This window comes from Platalea leucorodia, assembly GCF_965183815.1.
Source record: "Platalea leucorodia genome assembly, chromosome: 14".
In the NCBI taxonomy this organism is placed as follows: Eukaryota; Metazoa; Chordata; class Aves; order Pelecaniformes; family Threskiornithidae; genus Platalea; species Platalea leucorodia.
The window spans coordinates 14250699-14278393 of NC_138836.1; the positions used below are offsets into that span (position 1 = coordinate 14250699).

At 48.2% G+C, this 27695-nt stretch overlaps 1 protein-coding gene across 3 annotated transcripts in view; it reads left to right on the forward strand.

The window, feature by feature from the left end:
• Positions 1–27695, forward strand: part of GAS7 (growth arrest specific 7) — a 107708-nt gene that overhangs the window by 52948 nt on the left and 27065 nt on the right. For 2 of the 3 annotated variants that reach the window (XM_082326923.1, XM_082326925.1), the window contains exons 3-7: positions 8185–8256; positions 9548–9633; positions 13232–13285; positions 22886–22975; positions 25149–25264. In XM_082326923.1, coding sequence (XP_082183049.1) covers positions 8185–8256; positions 9548–9633; positions 13232–13285; positions 22886–22975; positions 25149–25264 — 418 coding nt within the window. The remainder of the gene's footprint in view (positions 1–8184; positions 8257–9547; positions 9634–13231; positions 13286–22885; positions 22976–25148; positions 25265–27695) is intronic. The other variant, XM_082326924.1, reaches the window with a different exon arrangement.

Here is a 27695-nt window from a genome sequence, read left to right on the forward strand (position 1 = left end):
CTTTTCAGATGTGAGACTGTTGTAAGCCATTGACTGAATGGTGCTGGCAGAGCAGATGATACTGCACACAACCTGGGCTGTAAAAGAACGCGGGAGGGTTTCCACGCTGCTCGGCAGGGGTGGCCTCGGTGTGTTTTCTGACAGGGGAGCCCTAGGATCACACTGCTGTGCTGAGTTCGAGCGTACCATGTGCCCAGAATGCACAGCTACTATGTGGTTAACCATACGGTTGCTCAGTGTCTTTGGGAGTGGTTTACAACTGTGCGTGGGTGGTAGATTCAGCAGGAAAATATTTGATTATGCTGAAGTAATTCTCTGATGTGCTGCAGCTGTAATACCTCTTGCATTAGTCAAACAATAGCACTCCAGCTACCTTGTCCATCACATTAAAGATAACTTATATACTTATGACACAAGTGTGCGTGTGGCTTGCTGCCATCTTGCGTTCTCAGCTGAGGTCAGCCTTCGATGGTGTGTCCTTATTTCCAGGCTTTTCTTGTCTGTGGTGTTGTGTCCTTCCCATTTACTAAACAGCCTGTCTCCTGGAAAGCAGGAATTCTGCTTTCACATTATCTTGATCCTAATTAAGAATATATTCTCATTGTCACAAACACCATTAGTAAAATGCCACCTGCAAAAGCAAGTTCTGGGGCACGGACTTTCAGCAGTTGTTTCATTGAAAGGAATCTCAAGTCCAGCACTTCAGAGTTTAGGAAATTTTTCTTGATCTGCCTGAAAAAATACGTATTACTTAGCATCCTCCTGGTACCACCACCCAGCTTTTCTGTTTCTGTCCTCCTGGGTACCCTTTCCCGCTTATCTTTCTTCCTCTGAAGTTCCTAACTCCAAGCAAGTCTCTGATCCAGCTGTGCAGCCTGCAGCCTGCCTGCTGACCCCAGGAAGAGCAGAAACAACAGACTGTGCTTTTCTAGCCAGTGCCCAAACAATAGCTGAAAACTCAGTGCCATAAACACATTGCATTTCCCTCGCAAACCTAGTGCTTAGGGACATTAAACATCCCATGGCTTGTGAGCAGCCGGGTTCTTTCCATCCAGCATGGTGCTGTCTTTGTCTTGCAAGTAAATTTCCCAGGGCACCAAACCAGTATCTGCTAAAACATCCCAGTCTGAGTAATTAAGTGCTGATAGGGCTGAGCACCATTGGAATCCACAGCTGGAAACTCCATTAATCTTCGTCCTCCTTGTGCCTTGTCCGTGGGCGGTTGTCATGAGCAGTGCCTGGCACAACATGGGCAGGTAAGAGGTGGTGACAGTGGTTGTGGTCATCTTGTACGCAGCACCTTTGTCATTAGGGCACTCACTGGGTCAGAGAATACCCACAGAAACTCAAAGGGACTTTTGCGTGTTTTGAGGTTCTCCATCCTAAAATATATCATTCACTACATTTATGTCTCGTAGCTTCTATGCAATGCCAGAGATGAGAGCACTGTAACATCAGTATGTTGCAAGCTCAACTATTCTTTCCTAAGACACATAATTTTTAAGCATTGTAAGCTCATAAAAAGGATTAAATTAAGAAGCACCAGGTGCAAAGGAAACCTCCCTACTGCACCATTGTAAGCTAGACCTTAATCAAGAATATGAAAGCAATTTTAATAATGCTGCATTTCACTGGGTAATTGGAGGATGACAACAGACTAAGTAGGAGAATTTTCTACCCTGCGATCACACAGTGATATTTGCATTTTCACTGATGCTGTTGTGAGTGGGGAGGGGAACGGGGTGAATACAGAGTGGGCAGTTCTCCAGAGGAAATGCATGAGAGAGCCATCCTGGCAGCCCAGGCACAGCTTGGAATGAATCTGGCTAAGGGTGGCACTAAGGCTATTAGTAACAGTTGGTCATTTTGTAATTTCACCTCCAACCTTTACCAAATCTTGAATTCTTTATTTTCAGAGAATAAACAAGACTTACTTTATCTTTGGTTAGAAAGCAACCTCTAAGTGAGCTGATAGCATGCCATTTCTTTGAGAGAGATGACCCAGTAGTTCGGATAGACTGGTATGTTCCTGAGCTCCTGCCCAGCACACCTTGTCATGTCCCTGAGAGCCAGGGTGCATGTGTCAGCCTGGGGCTCAGCAAAGCCAGATGCGTTAAAGGGGCTCTCTCCTTGAAGACAACCAGTACTGCAATGCTGGAAAGCAGTGAGGAAGTTCATCACTTGCAGGCAATTCTTGCCTCTTCTGAAGTACTTGCTAGACGCACAGTGAGAGATCAGTGGACGGAAGAATATAACCACGGCCTGCTCTAGTACTTCCTCCGCCTAATATTTTTCCATTTCTCTGAGTAACTTAAGGAGCTTGGAAGGATTTAGTCTGTGGGTTGAGGTTTTTCTTTCATATCTCACCAGCTACGGTCAACACCTACTCCAACTAAACTTATGAACTGCAGCTGAAATAGTAAGTCATCTGTGGAGACACCTAAGAGATGTCAAGCATTTTTATTTCATGTTTTTTCTTGTACAGATAAAACTTTTTAGTGGCAGTGTCCCTCTGATACGGGATGCCTTAGCGAAAGGGTGGTATAGAAACCTGCCCTGGTGAAGTGGCCTAAAACCTAGAAAAATAAAGCATGTCTCAGAAAATGCTGGTAATAGCATTATTATCACTAATAAGCCTGCAATGAAGGGCTCGCTTTTGTCGCATGGTGTTTGCAAAAGGAGGGGCACGGTACAGGTCCCAGTGCTCATTTTGAAAGATCAAGTAAGGACTGTTGTCAGCAGCTTTTCCCATGCTGTTGAGGTAGCGACAGGCCCCTCTACCCACAACACATGGACAGAAGATTTCAAGAACTCTTGGATCGTGCCTGTCTCCGTGGTGCTGTTTTGGGACCGAGGATAAAAGCTGTGCGGCAGCCTCAGTCTCTTTTTTATTGAACTGCCTGTGGGATGGAGCTGGATTTCAGTTCTGACACTGCAACTCCTGCTGAACTAGTTCAGGCACTACATGGTGCTCTGCTTTCAGCACTTGCGAGATTGAATCTCATGGTTCATGCAGGTGCAGAGAGATTTGCATCTGGCACTTCTGCCTGCTTTTTGTGTCTCTTTTCATTAGGCATGAGGATGGAAGTAACGGCCAGGGTCCTGGGAGGCCCACGGAGGAGTGTGACCTCGCAATGCAATGAGAAGACACCGTGTAGAGGACCATGTTGCAGTTCAGAGGCTTGTGCATGGGCTGATTGATTGGGCCTTTTGAGCTGATGTTGCTATAGGTGACCTGGTTTCAGTACTGCAGGGCTCACTGGACCAAAACGTTGGAGCGCAAAGATGAACGAGCTGCTGTGACGAATCAGGAGAGTCCTCAGGCTCTGGTCTGCAGGAGGCCAGGAGGGGAGAGCCAGGATGGTTCCTCCTGGCTTGGAGTCAGTTCTGTGAACTGACGCAGAGGTGAGACCTCCTCACTCCAGTGAAACAAAATCTCCTTGTGCTACATGTCCTCTACGGAACAGGAGGAAAACATTTTAATTGTACTCTCATTCACCCACTCCTTCTGCTTCTAAAGTTTTGAATGGCTTACTCCAGTCTCAAGGCATTGCAAGTGGTTTCCTTACGTGCACAAACCCACACACTCCCCCTGCCTCTCCTTTGGGCTGTTTTCTCCCACACACGATATCAAGAAATGAAGTGCCATGAAACCCTTTCTGATTCATCACAAATATGGGGAAGATCTTAGTAAGAAATGGGAGATGAGGTGCGAGAGCACTGACAGCACTTTGTTGTCGGCTGGCGAGGTGAGGTTTGCTTCCAGCAGAGCCAGCTGGAGCGTGGTGGCTTCAGGCAGCCTGGAGGTTTGGACTGGGGAGCGCAGTATTGTGCTGTTAAAGGACACCTGTTTCCAAAGCAGGGCTGTTCGCATGCCCTTCGACTCACAGGTCCAACCAATCTTTGCACTTTGAGGAGCCATGGACAGGCAGCAAACCTTGCTGAAAGCCTATGGAGATGCAGCGGAGCAGCAAAGGAAGGCTAGGAGGTTCACAAACTGTCTGCACATATGGGTGATTACTGCATGCCATTGGTTAGAGCAAAGTGAATCCAAAAAAGATGAGGTAAGACTGTGGGGCCTGTTCTACCCTACTGTGAATATCACTTCTAATTCTGCATGTTTTCAGGAACAGTTTGGGAGAAGCTTGCAGGGCTTCTTCTTGTGTCATTGAGGAGGGGGGACCTGTTCTGTTGCTGTTCTTCATCCATGTCAGAGTGACCTGTGCAGCCTGCACAGCTTCATGTTATTCAGGACAGAAACTCAGTTTGGAGCTGCTCAGCATTACAGATTTATTGCTATTAAAACCAAAACAAACTCCAAACCTATTTATAAAGACATGAGATAGCACTAGCAGTTGGGTGACACGTTGTAGCTGCTGCAGATCCTTAAGACCAGGGAAAGTTTCTGCACAGTAAGCAGACCCAGAAGTCCTCTGGCTTGCTCTGCCCTGTTCTCGTAGTTTGGCCAATGAAACTATGGAGCATTTAGCTCCTAAAATAGCACTAGAGATGACACCATGCAGAGGGACTAAATCCATTCCTGAAAGCAATATAAGTACCCTCAGGAGGGATCATACTAGACCTTAAAGCCCTGATGTTTGGCTGATGTTGTATGTTCAGACTGGGAAGCAGCTGCTTTGACCTGAGTGCTACTGGATTCATGGACACAAAATTCCTTCTTCAGCTGCTACGCTTTGATCCCAAAAGCTGTCTGCACTGGGACCTGCTCAGAAGCTGTGTCTTGACTAACATGAGGTCCCGGAGTGTGTGGCTCTCCAAAGGCCGGGCACATCATGTCACTTCTCATTCTGCCAAACAAACAGATGCAAAGTGAACTTTCTTGCCCCAAACACCACAGGTTTCCGCGTTCCTTTGGGAGGAAATGTTTAACCACGCCTGTGAAAACCCTCTTTGGTTCTGTTGGCACCTATCACTTGGGTCTTGTACCTATTTTTCCTCTCATTACATCATTTCAGTTTGAACAAGTGGCTTTCTACTGCCTTGCTGTTTAGTAGCGAATTTCCCGTTATCTCCCGGGGCTGCAGGACTTCTTTCTGTTCAGAGACCTCCTGCACAGTCCAGAGAGTGACAAGGAAACTACTGATTATCCCTTCCCCTCGTTGGCTAAATGGAATAACTAACATGTGGCTGATAAGGGAGGACAGAACTTGTCAGTGTTGTTCTGCCAGTGCTAAATTATGCTCTCATGGAGTGAGAGGCTTTAGCTTGTCTCCAACATCCTCTCTGGAAAATTGGGTGGTATATAAAATCTTGTCCGATGTTGAATCTGTTCCTAATAGCAGTGATCATTGTTTTACCACAAGGTTACAACTAGTCTTCAGATTTTGCAAGCACCAGCATCAAAGGCTGCATTTGGTACTCCAACACGAGGCTCTTGTCTTGGCTATATCAAACAGGGTGTTACCTCTCACCCAGCCTTTTCTAGTTTTTTCTAGTTGTGGAAGAAATCATACCCACCCCCCCCACCCCCCCACCCCCCGTTCACTTCTAACCGTGACTGAGCTGCAGAGAAATTTTAATGTTACAGGATGAGTAAATTTAGTTGCTTCCAGCAGATGGCATTACAGCAGGGCAGTCCTGAGGGAGGTGAGTTCCTATCCCAACTTGGGCTGCCACAGTAATCCCTCTGCTACTCTGTGCACAGAAGTGGTTGGTTTTTTTTTCCTCCTAGCACTCAAAATAAATGGGGTTAAAAACATTCTTGTTCTTTTCATTTCCTATCCAATAAAAGATGTTATTTCTATCTTATGCATCTTTATAGCATTTTTTTGCTTTATTTTTCAGTGTGCCTAACTCCACAATCACTTTATTTTAGAAAATTTGTCAAGACACTGAATGTTTTGAATTGTATTCACAAATATGCTAACCACCGGGCACTGCTCTTCCACGTGTAAAATTTCTGCCCTCAAGTTGTGCATCTGGGCAGTCTGTATGGCAGAGGGGAAGAATTAGGTACTTTGCACCAGCTCCACAGCAGCTAGCGGGCAAAGCAGAGACCAGTTACAAGAAGCAGCTGGTAATTTTAACCAATTAATTAAATTTCAAATATATAGGTTTTTAGGTATATTCCTCTGTACGGTCTCACAAATGCAAAAATATTGCAGACAGGTATGCTTGTGTAAAAAAACTCAAGCCGAATAGGAAGGCAGCTGTTTTTACTGCCCATGTCAAAGTGAGTTCTGACGAAACCACGGTACCCTGCTGATGGCGCTTGGGCGTATCAAGAGTGGACATCACAGCCCCTCCACACAGATCTCCAAAAGCCATTCTTTAAAACACTTGTCTTCAAGTCAACTCACTTCTGTTATTCATTAATCAACAATTTACATTAGAAAAAAAATCTACCAGAAGCATGGGTAGCATATTCTATTGTTTACCTTTGTGTTACAATAAATGTAAATAAGAATTTGTCTTTATTTAACCATGCACTTGTGTATTTTAAGCCAAGACAAGCTGACTCATAAAAGACAACTCTTAGCATTTGATTTTCCTTCTGTTTAGTTGAAACACATTCCAATTCTTCCTTATTGACCTGGTGTGGAATTTATTAACTTACTACCCAATTCACAAAAAGCCAAGTAAAATTTAAATATTGCCCTGTGATTCATCAAAGCTTCTAGTCCACCAGGTTTTGCACTTGCAAGGAAAAAAAAAGCTCAAAGTATTTTTCTTTGCAAGCAAAAGTGTGCTGTGGCTCAGGGAGGAGAGGAGAGACGGGGAGGCAGGAAGCAGGGCATGTGTCTGGAGGGTCTGGGCATCGCAGGTGCAGGGGATGGCACCGTCCCCCGTTTGGGATCTGTAATCCTCAGTGCTTTCCTGAAATAAGGAACCTAGCGCAACCCTTGAGGACACCTGTATGTGTAGATATGTGCATGAATGTATATATAAAGACAGATAAAGCAGTACTCCGTTCTTTACCCAGTAGGCCTTTTCTGCTTCTTAAAGCACGTTAGCGTTCCGTTGCTCAGATAAGCACTCATCCCGGAGAGGAGGCCTTACCTGCCCCGATGGACGTGCTGACTGCCAGCCCCTAAGCTGTTCCAGCCAGGAGCTCTCTCAGCCACTCCTGCCCTGTTACTGCTTGACCACGTTCATCCAAAACAGAGAGAGATGCAGGATTTCAGGCTCTGGCAGGCTTGGATGGCTGTTGGTTGGGATTTTGGGAATGACAGTTTCAAATGAAGTGGCCAAAGTAGTCCTTAGACTTGATTACTCTAGCTTGCTTATTTTCTTATTTGATATTGGCAGGCGGTCAGTATTGTTTATTTGGTTTGGTACAATATGTTTATTCAAAAGGACTGGTGGCTTGGGCTTTCTAGCTAGACTTCTCCAGAAGTTGCTGTTCTAACTCCACTGTCTGCTGTTTGCAACTTTTACAAAGTTTTGCAATTAAATCTTCTGTATTTAGCATGTGGTCAAAAATAATTTTCCATTTGCTGAGAAAATGAGGAAAATGGTTAAACTACAGAGGAAACTGAGAGGGGAGAAGCAGCAGCAGTCTTTTGAGTATCAAAACTGGTGTGACATACATGTGCATATCCCAGCTGCTAAAGGACCCGAGCGGAAAAAAGGATATTTGCCAGGGAAATAGTTTTTTTGAGGGGAAAAAAATGCTATGGTCTGTGCATATGTCACTAAAACCACATCTTTGAGTCATTCAGAGCTGCCTCTCATGCGGAGAGCAGGAGCAAAGGCACTGCCACCACTTGGTCCCTGTTCCCAGGGTAAGGGCCACGACTGGCTGTGCTGCAGCTCCCTGTCCACAGTGGGCTGCAGGTAGGACCCCATGCTGGGCTTGATCTAACTACACCTGGAAATGCCATCTGTGCAGATTACAGGCAGTGATCTGTGTGTACAGCTGTATCCCTGCTTTCTTGAGCGCGGCCCTGGGGCAGACCTGTACTGGAAGAACCAGTGATGCAGCTCCCAGTCTGCTCTGTTCCCACCCATCCCAGCTGGCTGCCAAGGGAGCGGGGGCTGGGAAGCGACAGCACAGAGAGCTGGGAGGAGATGGGGAGTGCAGGGAGGTGCAGGCACCCTCCTCACAGGGCGAGAACCTGGTTCAGAGAACACTGAGGGTCAGACCCATTTGCACATGTGTAATAGACATAATTGGTGTGTGCAAGACCTCCATCAGCCTTACACTGATGTTTTCTTCAACAGAAACGACCTGGGAGCGGCCAAGCAGTGTGCCTGGGACTCCAAAGAGCCCTGTGTCACAGAAGAGTTCTGCAGGTACTGTTTGATGCTGTGCCTGACCACTGCACTGGGTGACTCTGCTTTGCTACCACTCAGCAGAGCAAAGAAAAATGCTGTGATTACATGGGATGTATATTTAATGTGCACGGTCATGTGAGTGTAGCAGAGTAAACGTGGTAGGGCTTTCCCTTTTGATATATACGTGTTCTCGCCTGCTGTTTCCCTACTGATGCATCTTCTGGCGGGTTGTCTGAAGTGCTGCTCAGAGCTGGGATGGTTCCTTCCTTGGAGGCAGATGGTGGCCCAGCGAGTCAGCGGGGCTGCCGGCTCTGGGAAGGAAGGACGGGCTGCCTTTCCCGGTCCTGCTTTCTGCCGGGGCAGGGCAAGCAAAAGGTGCAGAGGAACGCGGGCTGGCTGTAGTTTTTCACATAGAGCACATGTGCACAATGAAGGGTTTTAGCAAGTGGTAGCTACAGGGTTGACTACTTCACCTCTGTCCTGACTTGAAGTTGCGGGGAATCAAGTAACAGAGAATCAGCTGCATAACTGTACTGAAAAGCTTCAGGTACTGCAGAAAGACAAAGCAAAGCAAAAATTACTCAAGAATAAAAAGCGTTAAATGTAAAGGCCATTGCTGCCAGCTGACTGTAAATAATACAGTCTAGAGGATGTTTTTCGTAGAATTTTTTTGAAGTGATGCCCCTCTATCGGCACAGCTGAGTGGGAAGTATGCTTGAAGATTGCACATTTTGTTGTGACCAAAGGATTTGTGATGTGGTTAGTTTAACGCTACTTTGAGCATTATTCTTTGCTCAGTATATTTCAAAAATAAAGCATCCTACAGCTGTGTACATGAACCATAAACATCTTAGAAGGCTTGCTTTCTTAACATGAAAAGCCCATCTCCATTAAACCAGTGCTTTTTACATACCCTACTTCTTTAAAACACATTGTTTTACCAAGCAGTGCTATGGGAACTGTTTTGAGTTTAGGGATCTGTTTTTCTTGGCTCTTTGCAGCTCAGTAACTCCTGTCGTAACTCCTGGTAGGAGCCTGCTGCAGGATCCTGAGGGTGGAGTGGGCTGAGCTTCTGCAGAGTTTGGTTCTGGGGTCTTTCTGGGTTGGAGCTAACACATCCCATTGCCAGCCTGTTAGGATGGGGAAAAGCATCTGTAGTTTCTTAGGCTGGAGGCAGTGAACACTGGTGACTCAAAAAAGGCACCATGATTTATATCTGTATATTCAATTATGTGATTAGTTTTTAAAATATGCAATCATTCATTTGCTACCGGCAGCAAGCCTGCTAACTCTCCATCTGTTCTTACAGTGAATGGCTACCACATCTCTGGGACCCCGGTACACCAGCTCGACTCTGGTCATATCAGCCTCCGGAAAGCCAGTGGGGACCCCCAGGTAAGTTCTGGGGAGAAAGCCAAATAGTGGTATCCAAGAATAAATGGGTCTCCACTTATGTAGTTTAGGAACCTGCCCAGAACAGGAGATCAAGAGACATTTTCTTTTAGAAACTGTCAAATCAGACAGATCTGTTGCATCTAGAATAGTGTTGTGGTTTAACCCCAGCCGGCAGCTAAGCACCACCCAGCCGCTCGCTCACTCCCCCCTGGTGGGATGGGGGAGAGAATTGGAAGAGTGAGAAAACTCGTGGGTTGAGATAAAGACAGTTTAATAAGTAAAGCAAAAGCCACACACGCAAGCAGAGCAAAACAAGGAATTCATTCACTCCTTCCCATCGGCAGGCAGGTGCTCAGCCATCTCCAGGAAAGCAGGGCTCCATCATGCGTAACGGTGACTTGGGAAGACAAACGGCACCACTCCAAATGTGTCCCCCCCCTTCCCCCTTCTTCCCCAGCTCTATATGCTGAGCATGACGCCCTATGGTGTGGGATGTCCCTTTGGGCAGCTGGGGGCAGCTGTCCCGGCCGTGTCCCCTCCCAGCTCCTTGTGCCCCCCAGCCCGCTCGCTGCTGGGGTGGGGGGAGGGGCAGAAAAGGCCTTGACTCTGTGTCAGCACTGCTCAGCAGGAACGAAACCATCAGCGTGTTATCAGCACTGTTTTCAGCACAAATCCAAAACACAGCCCCATACTAGCTACTATAAATAAAATTAACTCTATCCCAGCCAAAACCAGCACAAATAGTTAGTCTTTGTGTCCAACTGGTAAAACAGTACAAAACGCGAGGATACTTTGGATTTTTTTTGTCCTATCACTGCTTTCTGAAAAATCCACCAGGCCACTTTAGTCACTATTAACAAACAACCCTACAAATCCTCCTACCATTCCAGCCTGAAGCCTGGGCCTGTCTCCAGCACGGTCCTCTTTCTAGACCTGCACATCTGCCCATGTCTGTATCTCATTGTATTTTCTTGCAGCTTCAGCCTTCCCTCCCAAAGACAGTATTCACAAAGAATTTGTCCGAAACTTTTTTCTCAATTACTTCATCCATTCCTGCATGTCTGTTTACAGGCGCTCCTCTGTGCCTTACATAGCCCGTGCCTCACCCATCTCGTCACCCCAGGCTAGTGTTCAAGATGCTGACTCGTGGACAGCCATTCTCCCCTGCCTGTTTGTCCAAATTTTCAATAAATATCCCTGCACTTTTTCTCGCACCACTTCATGGCCCTGGGAGAGTCTTCCCCGCAGGTCTGCAGATGCAGCACAGGGCCCTCTTCCAGCTCCTCCCATGAAACTCGTTGCTCCCTGCCAAAACACCACCAGGTGAACAGCAGGCGGGTTGCACTCCCGTTGGGTTGTGCTTCCCTGCCCGCTGGCATTTTTCCCCCAGTGGTACCGGACCCGAGTTCTCCATTTCTGTATTAACTGGTAGGTTCTTCTGCAGTGCAACTACTTAAATGCTCCCAGTGAAATGCATGTTTGATTTGCGTGCTGCTGCCCTGCTGACCTGGGCTGCCTGTTGCTCTCAGCGTCCCTCTGGTGTTCCCTTGGTCTAAATTTTGGGTTGACTGCTGACTGTCTCTCTCTGCCTCAATACACTTTCTCGCCCGCTGCCTCCTAGGTAGTGGCCTTCAGCCTTGCCCTCATGTGTGCTGCTTAAACCAAGTCAGCATTTCTGGCTTTGCTTCCCCACCAGTGGATTCATGGCATCTCCCATGATACAGTCCAGCGCTTTGGACTCCCTGTTCCTTCCACATCCGCATCAAACATCTTGCACTTAACTGCCCCGTGCTGCTTCTTGCAGCTGCTTGCACAGGCTGGAGGCACAGCGTGTGGGCACCTAAACTGGGTCAAAAGCGTTTTAGGAACTGATGTAGTGCATTACGAGACACACCTGTCCACGCGTCTGCTGTGAGTCCATCAGAGAACCTGAATAAACTTGCAGGCTGTGACTTCGTTTAAAAAAAGCTATGCTAATCTGTGTGCAACAAATCTCATTTCTCAAGGTATCTGATTCACAGTATTTTTGCAGTTGGCTTGGTACACAAGTCAGATTAAGTGACTCCTCCAGAACTTCCTTTGTAACAACATTTGGCACTTTCCATTTTTACGGTGCTGAGTCTGACTCAAGTTTATAGCCACCTTTTTGGTCAAATTCCTATCTCAGATACACGGGGAGTCCACTGCCGTGCACTGGTTTGCTCAGCTGACTCAACCATCAGACTGACAAAAATCCCTTTCATGCCTTGTCTCATTCAGTTCAACAGCCTCCATGATACTTTCTTTCCATTGCTCCTCTATTACAGGTTTTTCCAAATTGGAAGTCCTGGCTTCATTCCTGCTTTGAACCTATAACTAATTTGAATCTATAACTAGCTGCTGGTGCCATTAATTCGGAGAGCAGCTTGTGTCCACGCCCACTTGGGAGCCTGGTTTTCCTGGGAGCTGTGGCTGCTTTTGCAGAGGAGTCCTTAGTAAGGAAAACGTCTGACTGTATACTGTTGGTTGCAAGAAGCTGTTCTCCACACCCTCCAAGTCTCACTTTGGCCAGTCCTTCTCCGACTGGCCTGTCTTGGGCTATCCCAAGCTGCTTTGCCTTGACTGCCTCCTTGTCTGTTCTTGGCACAGGCTGTCTCCTGCTGCAGAGCAGCGTCCAGGCATTCTCCACGATGCTTTCTTAGACCTGGGTAGCAGCCATCATGCAAACAAACGCTGGCAAGAGCCCTCAGGCAAGCTCAGCCATATTTCTTGGAAACAGGTCAAGGGGGAAAAAGCCACAACTGAGAACACCACGGAGCTGTGCTGTGCTGGGCGCAGGGCCAGGCCTTGTTTACGGCTTCCTAGAAAGCAGCTAAACGCTGCCCGTTCAGGTTGTCACCGCGGCGCAGAGGGGGCAGCGGCAGAGCCGGGCCGGCAGCGGCCCCCCGCGAAACCCCGGCGTGCGGCCCGGCCGCGGCTGCGGCCGCGCGTCCGAGCTCGGGCTGCGGCCGGGTGCGCTCCCCGCCCCGCTCCCCCGGGCCCGCTCGTCTCCGCGGCGGCTGCTGTGGAGGCGGCGCCAGGGCAGGGGGACACGGGGCTGGGGGACAGGGGGCTAGGGGACACGGCACAGCCCGGCGACCGCTGCCGGCAGCGGACTCGCACGCTGCGGATCAGCTCCGAGCCGGCGGCCCGCGGGCGGCCGGGGCAGGACCGCACCTCCCCGGCGGCGCGGCTCGGCCCCGGCCACCCCCCACAGCCCGGCGCGGCGGGGGCGAGAGGCGGAGCGGCGGGCCGGTGCCGCCCCGAGGGCTCGGCCGGCAGGCGGTGGGACCGGCGGCCCGCCTCGCCCGGCTGGGAGCGGGCTCCGCCGCCCGGCCCGGCCCGGCCCGGCCCGGCCCAGCCCGCCATTGGCCGCGCGGGCTGGCGGCGGCGAGGGGAGGCGGCGAGGGGAGGCGGCCCTGCCGGGCGGCGGCGCCGCCTCCAGCTCCCCCCGAGCCGCGCCGAGCCGAACTGAGCCGCGCCGAGCGGAGCCGCGCCGCCGGGCCATGGGGTCCGCCTAGCGCCCGCCATGCTGGGCTCCGAGAGCGGCCGTGACGGTGCGCCCCGCTTGTCTCCACAGACCCCGGGGTCCCCGGCGGCGCCGCGACGGCAGAGCAAGGAGAGCAGCCTGACGGTGAGTCCGGCGGGCGGCGGGGGCTCCGCGCTGGGCGCTGTCGGGCGCCCGGCCGGCGGGGCGGGGGGAGGCGGGCGGGCAGAGCCTCCACCGCCGGTAATTTTGGTGTTTAAACGCTACCAAGTCAGGGGCCCCGGGAGGCTCCGTCCTGGGCGGAATTCCAGTGTCATTTTCCCCTGGATTCTGGTGGTTGTGGGATGAGCAGGAGGTAAGGGCAGACCGAGGAAAGGGAACACGCCTGCTCCAGAGATGCTGGCTGCGAACCAGGTGTCCCGAGGAAACTTCCTCGTCTGGTAACCGTCCCCCCCGACAGCCTCTGTGTTTGGAGAAGCACTGAAAGGTTGGAGAAGTACAAACTGAGGAGCTGGGCCATCGCCCTGCCGGCGCAGAATCTTCATTTTTCTCTCGAAGAGGTGTCAGAAGGTATTTTTCTGTGCCCGAGTGCCCAAGTGAAGATTTCCGATGGCAAGTATAGGCAAAGATTTTAGGTTTCAGTATGAAGTTAATCTTGCATTTGCTTTTAATATTAGTAATTAAGTATAGCTGACTCAATTATGATGTTCTCAGTGTCATGTTTACAGACTTTAATATTTTTTGTATGCCTGGTGATCTCATCTGGGACACAGTTTGCACTTCTGGACTCCTTAGTGCAGGACAGATGTTTAAAAGCAGGAAGGAAACCAAAATAGATTAATGAAAGTGGCTGGGAATAGAAAGGTTTATTTAAAAGGAAATAATAAAGAAGATAAACAAGCAGATAAATGAATTGCAGTGATAAAGGAGAGGCAATAAACATGCTTACCGCTGCAAGCATTGGCAGGGTATAAAATCCACGAGAACAAAAGGAATAATTTAATGTTATACATCATTGTTAACTGTTACTACGAGGAGGAGGTTGCTGTCTACATTATCACACACAGCCTGTTGAGTTATCCATTGGTGGGCACGTTTCCCTGGGTTTCTGGTGACAGGGATGAGGGTTCGAAAGGAGCGTGTACAGGTGCCTCTGTCTGCAGCACAGGTCAGTCATTGCCACGTAGGTACAGTTTTCTTGGGGAAAAAAAAAGTATGTATATCTTCAACATTTTACTTGGTTATCAAAATCAGTCGTTATGAGTGAAAAAATGTGTTGTTACTGTTAATTAGTGTGTTGAGAGGATGGTATATCGTGAAGTAAGTATAAATCTGTTGGTTTGGGCAGATTTGCAAATGTCCTAGGGAATCAGCTGCAGGACCTCCAGGGCCGCGGTGGCTGAGGCTGCAAATGTGTCTGAGCCACCTAACGTGGCCTCTGCCCATCGGGTCGAGGGGCAGGAGTGAACCGTGGGCTGAACGTCGTGTCCAGAGGGGCTAGGCGTGGTCCCGGGGCGGCTGGCGCTGGGGTGCAGGGTGCAGCACAAGAGTGACAGTGCTTGTGTTTCTGAATTACTTGCTGCTTACAGGGGTGAGGACTCGGGTTGTTCGCTGAGGATGGTTTTCACTGTCATATTTGCTGGCCCGTGTGCCATCTGGTAGCATCTGCAAAGCAAGAAAGTGTTGTGTGTTATGTCAGGGTCACTGGGTGTGCATTTCTCCAGCAGAAGTCTGAAGCTTTCAAGTACGATGCATCAGACAGACAAAACCAAGCTAATTTTAACAGCTGTTCGCTCCAAGCCATTGCCTGCGTCAAGGAAGCATTGTGCCAAACAACATTCTCATACGGAGTGTAAACTGTAAAGCAATGTAAATTTTCCCTGTCTCCTAGGAGGTTATATTTATTCAGCGCCACTCAAGCTGATGTTGGGATGTTCTGGTTAACAGAGCTGCAGGGCACGTCCTTAGCTCGCTGTCAGATGGTTTCTCTTGGTCTGTAGCAGTGCTCAGGCAGAACCTCTTCTTGCAGAGGGGCATTTTGTGATTAACTTTGGGGCTCTCAATCCAGCAAACCTGCCCCCAAACTGAAATCCTGTGATACGCAAACTGCGGACATCAGGTGATGACCAGCGGCTGCAGCCTAGCTGTCTCTGTTTCACTGTTTTCAGCAGAAGACAGGGTGGGAGTTCGTTCCCATCTTCCTAGGAATGCATCTGCCTCCTCTGCATCCAAAGAGCCATTTAGAAGCGTGGCTTCTGGAAATCCTGAAGGCAGGTGGGAGCTGGAGCATTTCTCATCTATATGCACCCAACAAGAAGAAGAGTACGGTGTTTTCTCTTTGGTAAACGAATGTGACCAACACTGTGTTGTCTGTTTTCTTTGGCAGGGAAACCCCTGCTGGGTTATATCAGAGGCTGTTATGAAACTGCTGCTTGCACAAATTATTGATGCACACTTCGGAAGCAGCAGTGCAGGTCTGTGGTCTGCTTTGATTTTGCAGTGGGTTTCAAGGTGCACTCATTAGTTTTAGGCTGGATGGTTTGCTGTCTGAGTCCTGAAGAGCTCTCTCTCTGGCCGTGAGTTCCTGTGGGAGCTGAAGCTCCTTTACCGTAGGTGAGGGAGAGTTAAATGGAGAAGGTACAGGGGGATATCGACTCAGGGACAGAGCTGTGTCTCACTTGAAGAGCAAGCAACCTATCTGATGATACGGTATTTCTGAGCGTGGGTTTCTTCCTGAAGAATGCTCTAGTGCCTTGTCAAGACACTGCACGACTTGGGAAATGCTGGCATTTGTATTGCATATGTTGGACACATACATGAACACGTGCTGCAGATGTGAAGAGGGGCAGCCTACGTGCAGCAACTTGGTATTTTCTGCTGCTGTGCCCTGCGTCTGACACAATGTGATGAACATGGTGAGGCTGCATGTTCAGCACCATTCTCCGGTCTGCCCTGGGGCTGACTGCATGGCAGAAACCGTCAGAAATCCCCTGCTTCAGCATGCACCGACCGAATCATCTCCGGACCTTTCTACAGACAGACCAAATAAAGAGGGGTCCTAAACACTTTTGGCAGAATCTTCCCTTTGAAAGAGACGCCTATCAATTGACTTTGTTAACGTTCAGGACTTGCGTTGTCTGTTCTCCGCTTCTGTCCTACCGTAGCTGCAGCATCACCCTGCCAGCACTCAAACCACATGCAAACTCCTGATGTTGAAGCTACCTAGACACAGTCTAGGCATTCGTGAGCTTCCCTGTCTGGGTAGAGTTAAAACTGTCCAAACCTTTGTCTGTGCCTAAGCTCTTCTGAGATCGCCTCCAGCCTTTGCATTTGGCTGTTTTGCCCAAAGAGTCCCATTTGGCAGGTGAACTCATTACATCTAGTGGAGTTGGCTGTTGTACTTTTTGGTTCTCAGCTGAAATTGTAAAGCAGAAACTGAAGCCAGGCAATCTGGCACAGCGGTGCAGTGTTTAAGGTGCTGTGAAAGTGCAGAAATCAGAAAAAATAATTGGCATTTTTAAGTTAGACAAGCAAGAACGTTGCCGCGCTTCAGTCACTTTAGCATGGCGCAGTAAGCTCACCCACTGTCTGCTCATTTATTTATATAGTGTCTTATGTAATAAACATGTAGTTGATTATCTAAGCCTTGATCAAATTATTCTTGTTTTACTCATGTTGCATGGCAATGTCCCATTTACTGGTGAGTGCTGGTACCAACTTCAAAGCCTCCAGAGGACTTTGAAATCCATGAAATGAACGTGCACGTCCGACACAACAGTTTCCTGCGCCGGTGCACACTGCTATTGTAGAAATCCTGTGCGCTCACCTGCCTCCCTGTGACTTTTCTGTCACCCTTTTGCATCTCAGACATAATCAAGAGTCATCTACAGCATAAACAGCTCATTTTGCCATCGCTGCCGATGTACTCGTGTAAAATACGAGCTGGAGTATTTAGCTGCTAAGAGTATAATGGCTTTTGCTCATGATCAGTATACGGGCAAAAGTGTTGTAATTTCTTTATTGAGTTTGGTACACAGCAGGCTTGTCAAGAGAAATGCATCAGTATTTGTTGCTTGCCTGGTTTTTCTCTCCCTCCCGAGCTTTGTTGTCACCGTGTTTTTCACAGCAAGTCTGCTCTGACCGTACCTTCTGCCCTTGGCGATCCAGTGGCTCCCTCACGCAGGTTTTATGGTGCCACTCGTGTCCAGCGGCAGCTGGAAGAACAGGCTGCTGTCCTCTGGCATGTTTGCTTAGCTTACGCTTGGAGTACGCCTTACTGGTGTCTTCTCATTAACTTTGCTTTGTTGCAAGCTGACAGCAGCCATTATTTCTATTAGCGAAGAGGCTGGATGAGGCCTTAATGTCATGGTGAGGCTGATTATCACCTCGGCTGTCCCAGTGGGGCCTGTGTGAACATGCGGGTCATAATGCCTTGTTTCCTCTTAAACTTCTGTGACTCCATCATTAGCTGAGATATGTGTTTTAATTGTTTTGTTTCTTACTGGCAATAACAGCTGTAATAGTCAGCTTCTGCACGCTTTTATTCAGGCCTTGTTGGCTAGTCAGCATTGTTGAAAGTGATTGGCACTGCGATGGTCTGTCCTGTTTGAATTTGGACCTTGCACAGAGCCTGACGGGCTGTCAGGGATGAGATTAGTGAGAGCAGCGGTCCTTCGCAGTTAGTGAGAGCAGCAGCGGTCCCTCGCGTGGGAAGGGGGTGTTGCTGTCTGCGGGACCCATACTGAACGCTGGTAAACATCAGGACGTCATCGCGAGATGCCCTGTCTCTCTTTAGTCAAAAAACTCATCAGTGGGACTAAGCTGGTGAACCAGAGTGCTTTTGTTCCGCTGTCTTTGATTTTAGAAACAAGAAAAGGAGCATTTCAGAGGGAGGGTTGTGGGCGGAGCGAGATGTGGTCACTCCGCTACTGGCGTGTGGCCATGTCCTGCTCATTGCCAGCCCGGTGTTCCCCTCCCTGCTGGGAAACCCTGAGAGGCCTTAGAAATGTTCGGAAATACAGATCCAAGAGCTCTTGTTTAAGTATGAGAAGCCTGTGGTGATGAAAGGAAAGAATGAGTCACAGGATTTCCTATGTGGTCGTATATAATTTTTAGTAATATTTCTAGAGTTTTGAAAATTTTCATGCCCCCTCCGGCACTTTCTGTAGAAAACTGTAAATTCTGTTAAGTTCTGTTTGCCACACAAATAATCCTTTTTTTTTTTAAGACTGAAAAAGTTTCTGCATTTTATTTTTAAAATTCTGACACCAGTTTCTTTTTAAATGTGATACTAGACCCAAATGACCTCATGACTTTTTCCAGACAAGTCAGCATCGTTTCTAGACAATTAAGTATAAGCTTCTGAGAAGGGAGGAATATTTGATTTATTCATAAAACTTTGAGTCTGATGATACTTGTTGAGGAACATGCGAATTAGCCCTGCTCTCATCACCTCTTGCCGTGTGTACTCACTGCCCCTCTTCCTGCTGCATGCGCGGACCGGGTGCAGTGTGTTCGGTCCATCGCAGTGGGACACTTTCACCAGTCTGAGCGTGGGCATTTCCAGTGACTCTGTTTATTTCTTCAGGATATTAGTTAATTAACGGAGAGTCTTGAAGTTAATAAGCAGCTTCCAACTGACACAGATTTAGTTTTTGTGAAACAGGTGCCGTTTTTAGCAGGGAATATGAGTTTCCCTTGCAGTTTCCCTTTGCAGATTTTTAAGCTGCAGGGAACAACTCGTGTGCCACTGTATGTGCTCCCTGCTGCACGTCACCGCTGTGTCCTGGTGGGCAGTGTGGTGATGCCCCGTCTTCTGGTAAAGGCTGCAAAATACGCTGAGGAGGTACCTGTTTCCCCCCTTCTCATTATCCAGTGTGACAAAGTTGGGCCCTAGAAATCTTCCTTGAAAACACTGCTGTCTTCATGGGAAGCATTTGGTCCTTTCTCAGTTGAAATAAGTTGTGTTGGGCAATGCAGAACTCCACTCAGCAGTGTGTTTCCACAGGGGACCTTCTAGCCATTCTCTGCAAGACCACCAGTAAGAGGATAGGTGGAAACCAGAGTAGCTTCACCTTTCTCCCCAGTATTGGGGCTCCTGATGTAGAGATGTGAATTGTTTCCAGCATCCCTAAAACTTGCATGCAGTCTCTTTACCTCTTTTGCCTTCTGCTGCTAACTATTTTTAACTTGAGCTAAATCCCGAGTTCCTGTAGCTTGGCAGCGTGCTCTCAAGAGGCAGCACCTTGTCCTGGACGCCCATCAGGTGTTGTGTCAGCACTCGCCGTAGCTGTGCACAGGGCAGTGTTCAGTGCTTGCTGCCAGGGTGGAGAGGCTGGAGGGGCTTCTGGGGATGGAGATGCTGGAGGGGCTGGAGTTGCTGGGGGGGGTTGGAGATGCTGTAGAGGCTGGAGGGGCAGGGGAGGCTGGAGGGGCTGGAAGGGCTGGTGACCTGTGGCTGTCATCCAAATTTTTATTCAGTGAGTGTGAAATGTGGCATCAAACCCAGAAATCCTCAAAGCCAGAAGCTGTTTAAACCTGTCTTGACACTGCATACCTTCACGTGGTTACCTATAACATTGTCATTGCTGACAATGCTTTGTTTCCCGTATCTCCCCTGCTCTGGGAGAGTGAGCTGCAGTGTTGCTCACTCACGGGAAGCAGTTGGCCTGCTATGATACGTGGCAGAGCAATTGTGTGCGGGTTCTGAGGCCATCATATTTGTAAGGCGAAACTACAATATATTGTGTTATTTGAGAAATAGTGCGTGGCTCTGACAGTGCAGAGACATGCCCAGGTACCAGCGCAGCCCGTGATCAGCAGTGGCATGGGATTTGGTGAACTGTGAAGCAAAGCGGAGCCTTTTCTCTGTCTGCCCTTGTGCGCCCGTCTAGCACTGCTCCAGGGCGGTGCTTGTTGGACGCTGTCTGAAAGCAGCAATTTGGCTTAAGGTTTCTAGCCAGTATTTTTAAGACATTTGGGCTGATCAGTTGTGAAGCTTCCGGGCGGGGGCAAGAGGAGTCTCCTGACAGGGTGCTGAGCCAGGGCACGCTGGCAGCCCCTCGCACTGGAGCTTTGCACTGCCCACGAACAGCCCTGCTCACCCCTGCTGGCTGCGAGGAGAGGTTGGGGCTGCTTCCAGCAGATGATGGGATCTGCTCACAGGCTTTTAGATCTGGTAATCCCTGAATGGAGAAGGGAAGGTAACCCAACCTACCTAACCTGTATCAGGAACAGTGTGGCCAGCAGGACCAGGGAGGTGATAGTGCCCCTGTACTGGCCACTGGTGAGGCCGCACCTCGAGTACTGTGCTCAGCGCTGGGCCCCGCACCCCAAGGCGGCCATGGAGGGGCTGGAGCGTGGCCAGAGCAGGGCAGCGAGGCTGGGGCAGGGGCTGGAGCACAAGGCTGGGGAGGAGCGGCTGGGGGAGCTGGGGGGGCTCAGCCTGGAGAAGAGGAGGCTGAGGGGAGCCCTCATCGCTCTCTGCAGCGGCCTGAAAGGAGGCTGGAGCCGGGGGGGTCGGTCTCTGCTCCCCAGGAACAAGCGATGGGACGAGAGGGAACGGCCTCAAGCTGCGCCAGGGCAGGGTTGGGTTGGGTATTAGAAAAAACTTCTTCACCGAAAGGGCTGTCAGGCCCTGGCACAGGCTGCCCAGGGCAGGGGCTGAGTCTCCATCCCTGGAGGTATTTAAAAGAAGGGTAGACGTGGTGCTTGAGGACATGGTTTAGTGGTGGACTTCGTAGTGCTTGGTTAATGGTTGGACTCAATGATCTTAATGGTCTTTTCCAACCTTAATGATTCTGTGCTTCTATGATTCTAACCAAAAATCAGGGCAAGATGGGCTTGTGCTGTACTGAGGTAACTGAGCTGACAGGGAAGAGGCAGGAGGGGAAAACTTTAGCAGAGGCAGAAGGTGTCCTCAGTGAAACGTCCCTCATGGAGGGGCTTTGTGCTGGAGGCCGCAGTAGTGACAGAGGCCAGCCTGGGGTAACGCAGGGGCCCATCGCTGCAGCATGGGCAAGCCCAGCTGAGTGCGACTACACTGGCACGTCCCCTGACACCCCACGGGTGCGGGGCGCCCGGGCGAGGGTGAGCACCGGCACCTTTGTTGTTGCATGGCCGTTCTGCTCTGTACTGAGCTGATGTTTTATAACTCCTAATGCGTGGCACTTCTGATGGAGAATGTGAGGGAATGGGGAGGTGTTTCAGCAGCTTCTGTTGTGTGTTGTTCGGACTATGTTGCTGGTGGAGGCTGGCTCTCGCTGGAGATGCAGGCTCACCAGTGCGTGGCTGCTGCCTGCAAAGTGACAGTGAAGTGAGAGACCTGGTCTCTGGCCTCCTGCAGATCAGCTTGAAGCCTGATGGGAGCTGGGAGGGAAGACGGATGGTTTAGGGTCTAGCTGAGGTGACAGCCGAAGACACTGTAGGTACAGGGTCCTCAGCCTGGTTTGAAAAGGACTTGGCAAGCTCTGGGCGGGGTGATTTTTGTGGAGAAGAGGGGTGGAGAAAGCTCTTCGTTACATACGGGACAGCCACTGAAGCTAGCATGGGCAGACAGCAGCAGAGCCAGTGTGGGTTTGTAGGAACAGCATTGTATCAGCTGAAGGCTTTGTCTGCATTGCTCTGGCATGGGGGGTTTACACTGTGTCAGCACTTTGCAGCATGTTGCTGTGTCCTTTTTGATCCTCTCTGAATAGCCCAAAGGCAGAGTGACCCCGTGTAAGCACTACCTTCAGGTCTGCCCATGCAGCTGTGCTGACCCTGCCCACAGCTTTGGGTTTGGATTTCCTGTGAACGTTAACTGATCCAAAAAAACCCCAAACCCATACAGTTACCTTTGTTAGTCTTCCATCCTCAACTTCTGTTGGTTCCTTGATTAATACACAAATACTCTTAGTGTCCAGTGAACCTGCGGGTACAATAAGAAGGACTGCTTTTAGCGTACCTGCCCAGCAGAAATTTTAGGCAAGCATTATGTACTGGCAGCGAGCTCTGACTCTTGCTGATGCTTCCCCTGTAGGGCTTAACTGCACCCAGAGTTACGCTGCAGCACCTTGTGCAGTAGCTGTCACACTTTGCTTCCACTGTGCTTTTATCAGGCCACATTTTCTACTGCGATAACTTAATGAGCACTTGTACTTTTTTATGCTTTTGTTTAATGACTGTGTGATGAGTCCTGTCTCACAAATTGTTGTGGTTTTTGCACACTGAAGGCTAGCTGACTTTAGAGAGCCCCTGTTCCTTTTTGCAGGGAGCATCACTTTTATCTGAAAAGGTCTCTGGGATAGATGGAAGGGCTGTGCCCTGAAAAAATAACACCTTTTTTTGTAATCCTGTGAGAGACTAGCATAGCCAAGATTTTCTCATGAGATAGGCCGATAATGCCCTCAGTGCTCTCTGCTGCTCACGGTATTTCTGCGTTCAGTGCGTGCTCAGGGTGTTTCACGTCAGGATTTTTACCACAGTTTGTGAGGGATCTAGGAGGACTCCCTGTATGGCACTTTCCAAATCAAGCAGATTTTCCTCATGTGGAATGGGTAGTTTATTTTCCTCTGAGCCGACACTCGTGCTTGCTCAGAGGAGCTTTCTGGGAATACTTAGCTGCTGTTTCCATGCAACAACCCATTTTTCTTCACTGACATGCGTTCACTGTGGATTTTCTGATTGGAGGTGCATGTATATAACCTTTCATTTGCATCAACAGCTAAATTTCATTACCTTCTAACTCTCTTTTGCTTTTTTTTACAGATAAACTGTGTGACTTTCCCCCACCCTGACGTAATGCCAGAGCAGCAGTTACTGAAACCTTCGGAGTGGAGCTACTGTGATTATTTCTGGGTAAGTAGGCAGCCAGCCACATGCCATATTGCAGCTCCTGAGCTTCCGAAAAAGTGGAACAAACAGCTTGATTTGTGGTACAAAGTAAAGGACAATTTGGGCTGAAATGCAGTGCATTAGGGCAGCACCAGGGAGACTGAGGAAGCCAGTGAAGATCAGGTGGAAACCATCTAACCAGTCTCAGATATGGGTGATCATCAGAAGAGTGTCCAGAAAGGCATGGTCAGCTGTCAGGAGATGGTCTTGGTCAGGAAATGGGGAGGATGTAGGACAAACTAGACATCTCAAAATACCTCAGCCAAAAGAACTGTGTGGCGGGAGGAGGGATAGTGAGGTGGCTAGCAGGGAATATTATTTCAGTGTTTCCCAGAGCATGAGAGGTAGGGATGCACAAGGAAGCCGGGGGTATCACATTTAAAACAAGCAGATAGTTACAAACTTTGTGTTAAATTGTAAAGCTCACTCCCACGGGATATTCTGAAGGATGCATGATAAATTAGTTTTTTAAAGGATGAGGTTTGTGAAGGACAGGCCCATTAGTAGCTCTTAAATTGAGTAGTTTTAATGTAGCCTTCAGCATGGGAAGTCTCCAGTGGCTGTGTTTCTGTGTGTGCCCTCTTTTGCTTAGCTCTTCTTTCAGGATCCTGAATCAGATTAAAATGATACAGTAGTCCTTCAAGTGTGGAGCTGATAGAAAAAATCTTCCACTGGAAAACTGTTTTTTTGGGGGGTGGAGGGAATACTACCTCAGCAATGAAGATTTTATGGATTTGACATGTGTTTTCAGTTATCAGTTATTGAAGCATTTCCATTTTTTAAAACAAAAGTTTTACTTACAAAAAAATGTAGCTGTTGGAGGCACAGCAGCACTTCCCCTTGTGTGTGCTCAGCGTTGGTGTGAGTACTAATAGCAGTAACTTGCTAAAATACACTGACATACTTGCAAATGGTCACGTTACCAAACCATCAAAGTTTCTTCAGTTTCTTCCAGTCTTCTGATCCCAACGAGCAATAAATTGGAAATGGTATATAGGCTTATTTTTTGCCTGTGTCTTACAGAAGTTGCTGCCCTGCTTGGTTCTTTCCATTTAGGCTCGGCCACGGCTTGGTTGCTTGGGTTTTGTCACATCTCGCTCGCAGTGAAACTCCACTTAAAGCTGCCTTTCTTCTGCAAGCTTTTATCCGCTCCCAGGACTTTCCTCTTGTTCAGCCTTGTAATCCATGGTCTGCCCATGACTCGCCTCCTTCTTCGATCAACTCCACTCCTCCCGTTGTCTCAGGCTGGTAGTGCCCAGCTGCCCAGTGCCTGGCCTGGCATCCTACAAGTCTCCTGCTTTGGTTAATGTGGCATTTTTCTCTGTGCAAATGTGCAGCACCCAGGGTATTGGAGCAAAACCTATTGTCCTTAGGGAAGCATTCTCTAAGCCTGTTTGTTGGAAGGGGATGGGAAATGAAATTCTGAAATCAGGGAAAGCAGAGAAAGGAGAGAGAGAAAAGAGGGAGCAGAGAGAAGACTGTGTTGGTCCTTGTAGCAACCCTGAAGTCAGTGGAGGAAGGGGTGAAAAGGGCTGTGTAGGAAACAAACAGTGAAAGATGGGATGTATGGCAGTCATCTGTTGAAGAAGTTGCTGTTTTACCCTGCTTTACAGCAGATCTGTGCAGGCTGGCTGTATTTTTCTGAGTGCAAATCAGGGTTGAACTTTACAGTCTATTAAAGGTCATTTAGGGCTGTGTCACCTTTGGAAAGAGCAGCAGTGTCTTCCCCTCTCCCCCAGCCGTTCGCTTGTGCTGGTTCCAGGATCCCTTCTTCTCCTTGCAGGGCTGAGCCATCAGGGCTCACGCTTGCCAACGCCAGCCCAGGGATGTTATCGGGTATGAAAGGCCATGGGCAGAAGGGAAGGCAAGACTGCTGCTTTGGCCCCAACATAGTCTTGTGCTAGCTAAAGATAACTGTAAAACTTATTTTTTTAATAAAAAAAAGGAATAAGAGAAGGGGGAAAGACAAAGTGTTGGACTGTTCCTCTGAGAGGGGCTGAGGTTGTTTATCAGAGGAGAGCTCTTCGGACACTGTTGCTGCCTGTTGCTTGGACTGCTTGGGCAGTTGCCACTGGGAACTGTGTGTCTGTGGTTTTGATACCCATATCTTTTTCTTGAACGTCCTTTTCCCTTCCAGGCTGATAAGAAGGATTCACAAGGGAACAATACAGTGTCGGGATTTGAAATTCTTCTTCAAAAGCAACTTAAAGGGAAACAAATGCAGAAAGAAATGGCAGAGTTCGTTCGAGAAAGGTAATTAGCACTTTGCTATGAAATTAACTATTTATGGCAATTTTTTTTTTTCCTGATTTAGATATTCCTTCGGTACATTAATGGTGTAGCATAAACTGCACAAAAGATATACTATCAATTCTTAAAGAACGTTTAATATTTCTTTAATGTCCACTCACACTCTCCAGTCTTCCCCAGCTCTCACTCATCTCTCCTGCTGTGCCTGTCTCAGTTGTGTTGTACACAGGCTGTCCATTTAGACAGAGGGAGCCAAGAAGGTTTTAAGTGGCAGATTCAAGGAAAAAACATGGACATGGAAAAAACAGAGTAGAGATGATATTTAGAAAGGAAATATTTTGTCTGAAAAACAGAGAAGCAATTTGTTGACATGGAGCATAGGCACAGTTTCCTAGGGGAAGTTGTAAAAAGACATCACTTGGGACTTAAGCTGGTAATGGAGCTAAATTACACATACAGATATTTAGAGCGAGCACCAAGTCATAAAGGCAGATGTTGCTACCAGAAAATGCCAGAATGCTATTAATGGTCTGTTGCTCTGCTGACATGGGAAGTGCACTGAGCACCAGAGAAACAGTTGATAGATGCTCAGTTCAACCATGTACAGGAGATGATGTGACATCATTACTCATAAGTAGTGTCACTGTTATTTGAACTCGCTTGTCATGTGTCCAAGCCAGTGTAAATCATCTTGAGGATGACTCTCAAAACTTGAGAACAGCCCATAGGGAACAAGCAGTGTTTACTCCCGGGAGGAAGGCAGAGCACGCTGATGGATGTTCTTTCCTGGAGGCAGTTGCACCAGCTGAAGGAGCTGCTGTCCCCTGTTATTGTCTCTATGTTGGTGCTTGCTGCTGAGTTGATACTGCATTCCTGCTCCGCTGCTGTGGACACGGTGTGGCTGTGCTGATGTAAATCAATAGTGGTGGAAGCAATGAACGGGGCAACAGAGAGGCACCTGTATTGGCGTTTGGGGGGCAGTTCGATTGGGCAGAACTTGCAGATAGTTGCCTTCATTTGTGGTTTGTTTTCTTTCTCCCTCTTGTCTTTTTTTTAGTATTAGGGATATGGCAGCAGTGGAGAAATGCAAAGTATAGCACAGGCAATAAAGACGGTCTGATACAGGAGGTGCAGAGTGCCCAGCATCCACTTGTGATTCCTAATGCCTTTGACGTAAGACAGTCCAAGAGACAGTTGCCTCTATGATCCATGAAAAAATGTGACCAGAGGATGCAGGTAGAAGAAAGGACCAGCTGGCAAAGGAAGAATACCATTGAGAAGTAGTCTTGCTAAGCTAGAAGATGAGAAGGCACGCAGAATTGTGATAGCCATGGCCAGGGAAAAGAGGAGGAAAGCCACTCCAAAGAAAGTAATATATAATGCAGTTTGACAGAAACAAAAGAAAGCAGCATTCAAGAGGAAGGGAAAGTTGGCGTGAAATGAGAGAGAGCAAGGAGGGAGCAGCTCTGACACTGGGAAGAGGCATGTTCGTGTCCTCAGTAGAGGAAGAAGTAGGCATGTTACAGAAGAAAAGACAGAAAAGATTCACTGTGTGCTGAAAGAAAGAAGGTTTGGAATTGAGTGTGAAGAGGATCTAGATGGGAGTTATAAAAAGATGAATATATTTTTCTTCTGTTTGGAATAAGTGATTCAGGATTGCTCTGTGTGGAAAAGGAGGACGGTGTTGAGCTGGAGAGGTTACTCACGGAAATGACAGCTCAGGCCATCAGGGGAACCTTTACATTCCCAGCTAAGAGAGAAGAAATACTGATAAGATTTTCTTGATGACCATCAGGTGGCTCGGGGAATACAAGACCACATTTAACTAGGGGTTTTCATGTCCAGAAAAATTCTCTCCATTGGTACAACCAGCCTTCCGGAGTTGAGGTTCAGGCAGCTAATAAAAATAGCTTTAAATAGGAAGCTGGGATGAGACATGATAATCAGATTTCTTCATCAAATGACCAACAACTAACTGAAATTTAGTTTATCAAGTAGATGCTTTTAGAGGAGCTACTTGTAAATAGCAATCTTAGAGTGAGTAATTATGTGTTCGTTCAGTTCTTGTTGACAAAGGCAGGATTGTAATACAGACTTTGAATTTTAATAAGACAGACCTCAAGAAAGAGAGGAAAATAATTAGTAAATTGACTGAACTGAAAGATCAAGGATGTGGGTGTGAAAGAAGGAAAGAATTACTTTAAGTCAAAAGTGAAAATATGGTCCAGCATTTGCATTCACGGAAGCACTCCAAAACAACCAAGAAAATCTGCAGCCTGCCCCGAATAGCATCAGTTTCTCCAAGTATAAGAAGTAGTGTTTTTATTAGCAAAGGCACACTGTCTTAGGCTTTTGGCCACTTGCTTTTTAATTGAGCTGGGCTATGCTTAGAAAATTTAAATAAATAGCAGATTATTTAACTACATGAAAAGAG